General features: G+C 47.0%; 1 protein-coding gene across 1 annotated transcript in view; it reads left to right on the top strand.

Annotated features, from left to right (window-relative positions):
* Window positions 1-4,874: 4,874 nt before the first annotated feature.
* Window positions 4,875-10,946, top strand: part of TMEM121B (transmembrane protein 121B) — a 10,540-nt gene continuing 4,468 nt past the window's right edge. Inside the window, exon 1 of the mRNA XM_034645973.1 lies at window positions 4,875-10,945. Within this exon, the coding sequence (XP_034501864.1) occupies window positions 10,406-10,945 (540 nt within the window). The 5' untranslated portion in view covers window positions 4,875-10,405. The remainder of the gene's footprint in view (window position 10,946) is intronic.

Here is a 10,946-nt window from a genome sequence, read left to right on the forward strand (position 1 = left end):
TTTTTTTTTTTTTTTTTTTTTTTTTAAGATTTTGTTTATTTGAGAGAGAGAGGGAGAGCCTGCAGTGTGAGCTGGGGGCAAAAGAAGAGGAAGAGAAAGTCTTAAGCAGTCTCCGCACTGAGTGTCCAGCCCCATGCAGGCCTTGATCTCACAACCCTGAAAATCATGACCTGAGCAAAAACAAGAGTCAGATGCTCAACTGACTGAGCCACCCAGTTGCCCCTTCCATGTTTTTTCATGGCTTGATAGCTCATTTCTTTTTAGCACTGAATAATAGTTCATTGTTGGGGCGCCTGGGTGGCTCAGTCATTAAGTATCTGCCTTCGGCTCAGGGTGTGATACTGGCGTGCTGGGATCGAGCCCCGCATCGGGCTCCTCTGCTGGGAGCCTGCTTCTTCCTCTCCCACTCCCCCTGCTTGTGTTCCTTCTCTCGCTGGCTGTCTCTCTCTCTGTCAAATAAATAAATATAACCTTAAAAAAATAATAGTTCATTGTTTGTACAGTTTATTCACATACTGAAGGACATCTTGGTTCCTTCTAAGTTTTGGTAATCAGGAATAAAACTGCTGTAAACATCCATGTGCAGGTTTTTATGTGGATATAAGTTTTAAACTCCTTGGGTAAATACCAAGGAGTACAATTGCTGGATCATATGGTAAGAGTATGTTTAGTTTAATAGAAATGCTAACGTGTGTTCCAAAGTGGCTGTATCATTTCACATTTCTACCAGCGTTGAGTAAGAGTTCCTGTTTCTCCACATTCTCACTAGCACTTGGTGTTGTCAGTGTTCTGGATTTTGGCCATTTTGATCAATGTGTAGTGGTATCTCGTTTTAATTTGCAATTCCCTGATGATATATAATATTTAGCATCTTTCCATATGCTTATTTGCCCTCTGTTTATCTTCTTTCATGAGATGTCTGTTAAGGTCTTTGGCCCATTTTTTAATTGGGTTGTTTGTCTTATTGTTGAATTTTAAGAGTTTTGGGTGTATTTTGAATAATAGTCCTTTATCAAATATGTCTTTTGCAAATATTTTCTTCAGTCTGTGGCTTGTTTTTTCATTCTTTCAACAGTGTCTTTTGCAGGGGCACCTGGGTGGCTCAGTTGTTTAAGTGTCTGCCTTCGGCTGAGGTCATGATCCTAGAGTCCTGGGATCAAGCCCTGCACTGGGCTTCCTGCACAGTGGGAAGCCTGCTTCTCCCTCTCCCCCCCGCCCCCCGCTTGTGTTCCCTCTCTCACTCACTATGTCTCTGTCAAATTAATAAAATCTTAAAAAAAAAACCAAACAAACCCAAAACAAGAACAGTGTCTTTTGCAGAGCAGAATTTTTAGTTTTTTTTTTTGTTTGTTTGTTTGTTTATCCTTTCTTTCATGGATCATGACTTCGGTGTTTGTATCTAAAAAGGCATTACCAGATCCAGGGTCATCTAGAGTTTCTCCTATCTTATCTTCTAGGAATTTTATGTGTTTTACATTTAGGTCTGTGAGACATTTTGAGTCAAAATGTGAAGGGTGTAAGATTATTTTTTTTCTTTTTTTGCATGTGGATGTCCAGTTGTTCCAGTACCATTTGATAAAAAGATGCAATTGCTTTTTAAAGGAGTTGGAAGAAAGAAGAAATGTGCAATTGTATTATCTTTTTTTTTTTTTAAAGATTTATTTATTTGACAGAGAGAGACAGCCAGCGAGAGAGGGAACACAAGCAGGGGGAGTGGGAGAGGAAGAAGCAGGCTCCCAGCGGAGGAGCCTGATGTGGGGCTCGATCCCAGAATGCCAGGATCACGCCCTGAGCTGAAGGCAGATGCTTAACGACTGAGCCACCCAGGCGCGCCCCAATTGTATTATCTTTTAAAATTACCTACATGAGAACTTTTATTGCAATTGGTTTATACATAATTTAGAAGAAAAGAGTAGAAATACACAGTTACATTATTTTTTATAATTATCTACATAATGACCTGTACTGGCACTCTGCTTTTGTTGTGTGTGGATTTGAATTACTGTTTTTAGCCTGAAAAACATCCTTCAGTATAACATTTTAAAAATAAGGTAGCTGTGCTAGCAATAGGTTTCTCAGATTTTGTTTGTTTAGAAATGTCTTTACTTCATCTTTATTTTTGAAAGATAGTTTTGCTGGTTATAAGAATCTTGCTTCACTTTTTCTTTTTTTCTTTTCAAGATTTATTAATATATTTGAGAAAGACAGCGTGTGAGTAGAGGGAGGGGCAGAGGGAGAAAAAAAGAATCCCAAGCAGACTTCCTGCTGAGTGTAGAGCCCAGTGCAGGGCTTAATCCCATGACCCATGAGATCATGACCTGAGCCAAAAGCAAGAGTTTGCTGCTTAATGGACCACTCAACCCTGGCACCCCTTGTTTCACTTTTTCTTTCAGCACTTTGCATATGTCATCCCACTGCCACTGGCCTTTACCATCCCTCCCTCCCACCCTCCCTTCTTTTCTTCCCTCCCTCCCNTTCCTTGTATATGTGTAGTTCTTTTCTTGCTGTTTTCAAGATTTCCTTTTTGTCTTTCACTTTTAACATTTTGACTATGATGTGTCTGGATCTCTGCATTTATCCTACTTGGAATTTGTTGAACTTCTTGGATGTGTGGATTAATAGTTTTAATCAAATTTGGGAAGTTTTCAAGAAATTATTTCTTTGAATATTTTTTTCTGCTTTTTTCTTTCTCTCCTCTCCTTCAGGTACTCTCATTATGTGTATATTGCTATGATTAATGGTGTCCCATATCTCTCTGAGGTTCTATTCATTTTCTTCTTCATTCTTTTTTCTCTCTGTTCTTCAGAATGTTTAATCTCCATCAATGTATCTTTTAGTTTGCTGACTCTTTTTTCTGCCAGCTCAAATGTACTGTTGAATTCCTCTAATGAATTTTTCATTTTAGTTATTGAACTTTTCAACTGCAAAGTTTCCATTTGGTGGTATTATTATTATTATTATTATTATTTATTATTATTTTCCATCTCTTAATATACTCTATTTGATGAGACATTGTCATCATACTTTCCTGTAATTCTTTAAGCATGATTCCCTTTAGTCCTTTGAACAGATTTATAGTAGCCTCTTTGAAGTATTTGTCTCCTAAATCCAACATCCGGGCCCCTCAGTGGCAGTTTCTGTTGTCTGGCTTTCTTTCCCTGTGGATGAGTTACATTTTCCTATTTTCTTTATATGTTTCATAATGTTTTAAAACTGGACATTAAAGATAATGTCTTGTAACAATTCAGGAAACTGACCATGATCTCTCAGCCCTACCTCAGGACTTTTTGTCATGGACAGCATGGATGTCATGGGTGTCCGTGGCTGGACAAATTCAGTGAAGTCTGTTTTCCTTGTTGTGGAGCCTCTGATGTCTCTTCAATAGCCTTGGACATGTACCCAGTCTTCCTTCCCTCCTGGGATAGCTGCAGTTTTAGCTGGGTTAAACTGACTGTCTTTTCCCCTGATCTCCCAGTTATACTTCTGGCTGGTCAGCCCCTACTGGTGTCACATCCATCTGTTAATGTTCACTAATTGATAGCTGATTGTCCTATTATTTCTGACAATGTCCTGGGGCATCCCTTGTCCCACCTCTGATCCGATAGAGGCGGCCTCTTTGCAGGGGGAGTTCTTAAGACCAGTTTTCGAAGCTTACTCTGTCCCCAGGTGGGTTCTTTTTAGCTCTTTCCCTGGTTCTCTCTGTTAAACTTTTAGCTGGTTTACTGTTTCACTTGTTCCATCGTGGAACTATCAGCCTCCTCTAAATTACTCACCACCAAGATCTCTGTATATTGTCTTCAACAGTGCCCTTACACGTGAACTTCTCCTGTCCCAATAAAGTCGGTCTCCTTAGCTCTTTGTTTCTACATCTGAGGCAGAGCCTTTGCCGCTGCTCAACAAGCACTTCTCTTGGAGGGAAACACCGCTTCTATGAATTGGAAGGGGATGGGGGAGGTGGTCACAACCCCTTGTCTTCTCAGTTTTCCTCTCCCTGCCTGGAATCCCTAGGCTACAAGTGAGCTGGGACAGGGTGATTTGGCCCAGTATTTTTGGCCTGCCCACACCTAGATGAGAACTTTCTCTCTACAGGAAGGGACCGGGCAGAAGTAGGGAACGTCAGACCTCTCAGCTGTGCTTTCTTGGAACAGGATTTCTATGCAGGAAGCAGGGGAGTGGGGTAGGATTAGAAATCCCTTCCTAGGGAGACTACTGTCCTAGAGTGGGAGATGGGGAGCCCCTTCTTGGCTGTACTCGCCTGAAGTAGAGTTTCTATCACACTCGGGGGCAGGGAAGGAAGCAGGTTTTGGCTTAAATGCCACTGACTCTTGCTATTCTTAAAGAGATTTAGTATGCTTTTTTGAATAAATGTTTTTCCATTTGCTGGGTGCCCTAAGATGATTTTCAGAAATCTTAAATGGTTGTTTTTTATAGTTTCCACCAGTTGTGGTTGTTTCACTAGGGAGAAAATTCACAGAGATCTACACACTGCCATTCTTAGATGTATTTCTCCCTGCCTTATTCTTTTCTTTTTCTATACTATTCTTTTTATAGCATTATATTCTTTATGTTTTTGATCATTGTAAACCTATTGGTGGTATAACCTTCATCATTTGAAATTCTTGGTGGGGGGGAGGGTCTAATCTTGCTGTATGTTGTTTTTTTTTATTTTTTATTTTATAAAGATTTTATTTATTTTTTTGACAGAGATAGAGACAGCCAGCGAGAGAGGGAACACAAGCAGAGGGAGTGGGAGAGAAAGAAGCAGGCTCATAGCAGAGGAGCCTGATGTGGGGCTCGATCCCATAACGCCGGGATCACGCCCTGAGCCGAAGGCAGACGCTTAACCGCTGTGCCACCCAGGCGCCCCTTGCTGTATGTTTAATCTACTGGCTTTCATTCATTATGGGTTACTTCCTTATGTGTTTTGTAATTTGGGCTTGTGATCTCACTTTTACTGGTGTTTTGCCTATGGGACTTTTTAAGGCCAGGGTTGAAGGTGTGTCCCTTCAGAACTGTTTTATATTTGCTTTTGGTAAGCATCCATGGTTATTATCAGCCTACAACCAATATTTATGTTAATTTTTCAGCATGAGATCATTCAAATTCCAAATCTATATGTGGTATAAACCCATGGTAATGAATTTCCAGGAAGGGTTTTTATTTCACTTCCAGCCTAGGCCAATGCTCATTCATTTCCATGTAGTCTCCCTGTTTGGGTGGTAGATTTGTTTTTCTAGTCCATCCTTTCATTGAGGCTTTTGGTTTTATGTAGGAAAGTCAGCTCTGCCTTCTTGCCTCATTTGGGTTGAATGCCAGGTTTCCTCTCTCTATTTGGCTACTAAATCCAAGTTCCCATCTGTGCGGTCCACTAGAACTTGCCACAGTGATGGAATTATTTTATATCTGCAGTCTCATATGGTGGCCACTAGTCACATGGGGCTTTTGAGCAGCTGAAATGTTACTAGTGAGATCGAGGAATTGAATTTTGAGTTTCAATTTATTTCAATTAATATTAATTTAAGTACATTTAAATCAGATTGCTGTTTATGGCTTGTCACTACCATCTTAGACAACATTCCCTATTGAGACAGACTACATATGTGAAGGCACTCACAGCATCATTTACTTCACTCACCATTCTGATTTTCAGTTCGCTCTTTATTTATGGCCCCAAGAATTTATCTTATTCTTTTAACTGGGCATTTAAAAGGACATTCAATTTTATCTTGTGTTCTTGGTGAGCTGGAGGTTTTATATTATCTAGTTCACAGTATTGCCAGAAGTAGAACATAGTCTCTGTTTTCATTTTCTCTTCCCTCCAGTCCATCATCCTTACTGCAAAGCAACTTTTCCAAAATGCAGATCTGTTCTTGTTACATTTCTGCTTTCAAGTGTTCCCTGTTCTCTCAGAATGCAGCCCAAGTTCAGTGTGGCATATGAGGGCCTCTTCCCTCAGCCTTGCCTTTTATTGCATCTTCTCGTACTTCATAGTCAAGCAGTGTCAAATACTTGTAATTCCTTAAACGTGTCCTGCTATTTCATACCATAGGTACTTGGTTCATCTTGCTCCTTCTACCTGGAATGCTCTCCCAATCCAGCCCCCCTTCTATCTGCTGACCAACATCTGCCCACCTTTTACAGCAGCTCACACATCTCCTCCTCTCGGAAGGCTTTACCGACCCCTGTTTGTACCTCTTCTGGACCCTGTATAGCATTCGGTCACTTCACTGTGTTTCCCTCCCAGGGTGGACACTTAGGACTTGCTTTGCTTTAGTCTCTGGAACCCCAACACCTAGCCCGGGGACTGACACGTGGAGGTGCTGATGCTGGCATTTCTTTATCCAAGAGGGTGATGGCATCTCTGTGAGACATTCGTGGGGCAGCTCAAGGCACAGCCTTGCTCCAGGTATTAGAGGAGGTCTGGGTTGGGACGGGGTGGTGTCTATCTTCAGAGAGCTCTAAAAGTCGTTTTGAGGCTTCAAGTTCCTAATAAGCCCAAACTTTACAGATTCGTCCTACTTCAGTCCCAGTTCCCTGCCAGCTTTCCTTTCATTTTCTGGGAGTCAGTATGGTGACTGTGTAGTTGAGAGCCAGAGGGCCCTGCTTGTGTCTTTTCACCAAGCACCTGTGGGGCTACACATACCCTCCTGACAGTTCTCTTTGGACCTGTTCTTTATTCTTGCTGTGAAGGTGAGAGAGGGCAGTGATAGTGAGCAGAGAATGGATTAGGAAAGAGTGGGGCCTTGGTTCAGTATGTGGAAGGGCTGGCCTTTCCTCACTGAGCTTTTCTATGCTGCTGAGCTGGCTGGGGGCATCGTTCCCTTGCTCCTCATCCATCCACTGCTGCTCCAGGAAGGCAGTGAGGGCAGTGAGCCCCTGGCCTTTCCGTTCTAGGAGGACAAGAGTATTAGGACTCCAAATGAACCTTACCCAGTGTCCAGTGTTTCGTAGGTTTTTAGGGAAATATTTTTTGGATTGAAACCTGCTTAGTTTGTCTCTGTCCCTCAGGATGCCTACGAGCTCCTGCCATCCTCGAGAGTGGTGGGTGGTGAGAGCTCTGGGCTGAAAGAAGTCTAGATCTAACCTTAAACTCTGCCCTTACCTAGCTGTGTGACTTGGAGTAAGTTGCTTAACCTCTCTGTGTCAGTTTCCAGGTATTGGGTGTAAGATACCTAGCTAGACTCTCAGTGCTTATGAGGTGCTTGGTGACTGTGTCTTCCCTTTTCTGCATCCTTGTGGGATATTTGCTCTCACTTTATATATGGGAAGGTCTTTTTGTCTTCCTTCTTCTCCTTGTCATGTCTTTGTCAAGCCTTTCCAGCCTGAAGCAAAGGCTGTGTGTGTGTGTGTGTGTGTGTGTGTGTGTGTGTGTACAGAAGATTAGAAAAAACCCAGTGGAGCAAAGAGGAGATCCCTCCAACACCCAGGCCACCAACTTATTCTTTCGTGTACTCGGACTTCTCATCCTTATTTTATGTGGTCTTTTATTCGGGACCTCAGATCTGAAAAAATTGGGCTAAAAGATCTCATACAGAAAGTTAATCTAACTGATTGACAGTCCATTTCCCAGAAATACAAAAGATAACTTCAGAGGGCTGTTGCAGTTTAAGTTACGGGGGGTTGGGGGGGATCCCCGTCCTGGAGGCATCTGTGGGAGGAGGGACTGGGCCTGCCAGGTGAGAGCAGGAGGGGAGCCCATGTGAGTGGTGAATGGGTCAGGGAGCTGGCAGCTGTGGGGAGTGTGGACATATCTGTGAGTCTTCTCTCAGGAGCCCAGTTCTTTGCCTTCCTCAGCTGCTTTTCCTCCTTCAACTGCTTTATTAACTTGGGCAGAAGTCTTGGGTCAGCTTTCAGGTTAGTTGTTGGCTGGTGTTTTCCCTGGGGGAGAGCTGGGAGACTGGCTGTAATCACTCCCATTAGCAGTTGGCAGCTCCCCAATCTGCTTTTTAACTTGGACTGTCTCAGCCCTGACATCTGCCAGGTCTGCTGTGATGCTCACACACGAGTGAGGGCTGCACCCGCTGTTTAGTGCCCACCTTGCCCCATGTGGGTGGGCCTTGGCACCAGCTGCCAGAGCTGAAGCTCTCACATTGTGAAGTCTGAGAAGACCAGCTCCAAGAACCACTGTCCTAATGAGAGCAGCTTTGCTCCCTGGTACTTACTGAAGTGCAAAGCTGTGGGGGCACAGAACTCTGAATGTGGCCTCAGGAAGGAATCCAGCCCAGAAAACATCATTAGTGGCTTGTGCCATGAGGAAATGTTCCCTGGGAGGTTAAGACAAGAGCTAAGTGGAATTACGATAACACCAGCTGCCTTTAGCTGAGTACATGCTCTGTGCCAGGCACTAGGCTAAACCCTTTGAACTCATGACCTCTCTTAAAAACCGCCTGTTAGGGTAGATATCGGCCCCTTTTTACGGTTGGATAGTGTGAGGCTCAGAGAGGGGAAATAACCAGTTCAAAATCATACAAGCTAAGTGGCAGAGCTGAGACCACCAACCCCAGAGCTCACGTTCTCACCACCTAATATCTCTGTCTGGCATGACTGGACACAGAACCTTTTAAAGGTTCTGTGTGCCAGAGGCAGGTGGCAATAGTGTAGGTTGGTGGTTCTAAATCCCATATCTACCACGGATTAGTTGTAAAGACTGACCTCCAAGAGACTGGAAAAAGCAGGTTTGCCCAAACTGACCCTTATTCACTAGGTCGATACAGGGGCAAGGGCTAGGCAAGCAGCTACCATGGTGCTACCGCGTCCTCCGTGGCGCTGCGTGGTGTCATCTAGGAAGGTGAGCCCCAGCAGCACAAACTTTAACAGCAATAAAATCAAGGCAGGGAACTTGCAGCCTGAAGTATGTGGAGAAGGAGGAAGGGGCAGATAAGCTTCCTGCCTTGCTTTGATGTGGCTGGAATGTTTGCATTATACATGAGCCTCAGATTTTTTTTTTTTTTTTGAGCCCCGAATGCTCTAGTCATTGTTTTTTCCCCTAAACCTCTAAAGCCATAACTCTACCTGCTGCCTTCCTGAGTTGCTGTGGGTGTCCAGCCCCAGTCATGGAATAAATCCCAGGGGGTGAGTCAGAATGAGCTCCCAGCTTGTAGCTGCAGGGCCTGTCCACAGTGGCGGCTTATAATATTAACTAGCACCTCTTTGAGCCTTTGTTTTTATCAAGGTACCCATAGCTCTAAAGGTCCCTTTATTTTCCTCACTGCTAGATACATCTTTATGATTTTTTTTTTAAAGATTTCATTTATATATTTGACAGAGAGGCAGCCAGCGAGAGAGGGAACACAGGCAGCGGGAGTGGGAGAGGAAGAAGCAGGCTCCCAGCGGAGGAGCCTGATGTGGGGCTCGATCCCAGGACTCCGGGATCCCGCTGTGAGCTGAAGGCAGACGCTTAACGACTGAGCCACCCAGGCGCCCCTATTATTTCTAATTCCCACTTTAAAGACCTCTGAGAAGACCAAAAGCCCCACTTGGCTGGGGCCACATGAATAATTTTTACCTGTGCTCTCTCCCCAAGCAGTTACATTGGAAGAAGTGCTCCATTCACTGGAAAGTGGGACCTCCCTGAGGGTCTATCACTGAACCCAGTGCAGGGCACAGGAATATGTAGAAATTCATGTCTGGGCTGCTGTTCCTGGTCCTTTTAATCAGCATGGCCTAATTCCTCCATTAGTTTTCAAGTGCCCGAAGGAGAGGCAGGCTGCCCCAAGTGAAAGGGCCCCGGCGTAGAGGCCAAAGCTGCCCCTGCTGCCTGCAAAAGAAGTTGTGCTGACCAGGAGCAGAGACCGGAACGTGTGGTCTGTGCCTGGTGCTCAGAGGCATGATGTCCACGGAGACCAAGGCCATTCAGCCGGTGGGATCGCTGAACGACTTTCCTGGGAATCCTCTGCTCCGGTTAGGTCCTCCCAGTGTCAATCCCGCCCCACTCCCGCTTCCCCGTTTCTCCCTCCTCCCCTCTCATCCTCTAGGCCCCCCACAGGGCTCCCCACCCCAGCTCTCAAGCCTCAGCAACACCCCTTCCCCCTTTTGTTCCTGCTGATCCAGCGAGCCAGGCTTTCTCCTTCTCTGGTCTCTCCTCCTCTCCCCCTTGAATCCAGTCCTGGTTTCCCCGCCGCCAGCCTCCTTTTCCTCTCCGACTGGGCTAGCTCCCCGCCCCCGCCGCGCCCGTAGTCACCGCGGTGGGTTCAGCTCTTCGCCTACCCCGCTCCCAGCCACCCGGGGCTTGGCTCGCCCAGTCCGGTGGCTCCAGTCCGGATCTCTCTGCTGCCCGACCCGGGTACGACTCCCAGCCGCTGGGGAGGAGGCGGCGGCTGGCCCCGGCTCCCCTCGGCCGCCTTGCCAGCCCGGGGTTGGCGGGGAGGGAGCAGCTGGGCAGCCCCCCGGAGCCCCTCGGAGGACAATGCACCCAGCGCTCGGCAACCCCCGCTCGGTCTCGTCCTCGTCCGGCTCCTTCCCACCGCCCCCTGCCGCTGCCCGCCTGCAGCCCCTGTTCCTCCGGGGGGGTTCCTCCCGCGGCCGGAGAGGCTCGGGCGACAGCAGCACCAGCACCAGCACCAGCCGGGGGGGAGGCGGCGGCAGACGCGGCGGGGGCGGCGGCGGATCCCCCAGCAGCAGCACCGGCGCCGAGAGAGAGGACGACGACGAGAGCATCAGCATCAGCAAGCCGCTGGTGCCAGCCGCTGCCGCGGGCCTCCAGGGACCCCCGGCTCAGGGGGGCGCCCCAGCCGCCGACCCCGCGCCCGCCGCCTTCTCCTCCTCGGCCGCCACCTCCTCCTCCACCTCCACGCCCACCTCCTCCTGCAGCATGACAGCCGCGGACTTCGGCGGGGGCGCAGCGGCCGGGGCCGTCGGGGGCCCCGGGGGCCGCTCGGCCGGGGGCGCGGGCGGCACCGGGACAGGCAGCGGCACCTCCTGCTGTTCGTGCTGCTGCTGCTGCGGCC

This window comes from Ailuropoda melanoleuca, chromosome 16 (assembly GCF_002007445.2).
Source record: "Ailuropoda melanoleuca isolate Jingjing chromosome 16, ASM200744v2, whole genome shotgun sequence".
Classification (NCBI taxonomy): domain Eukaryota; kingdom Metazoa; phylum Chordata; class Mammalia; order Carnivora; family Ursidae; genus Ailuropoda; species Ailuropoda melanoleuca.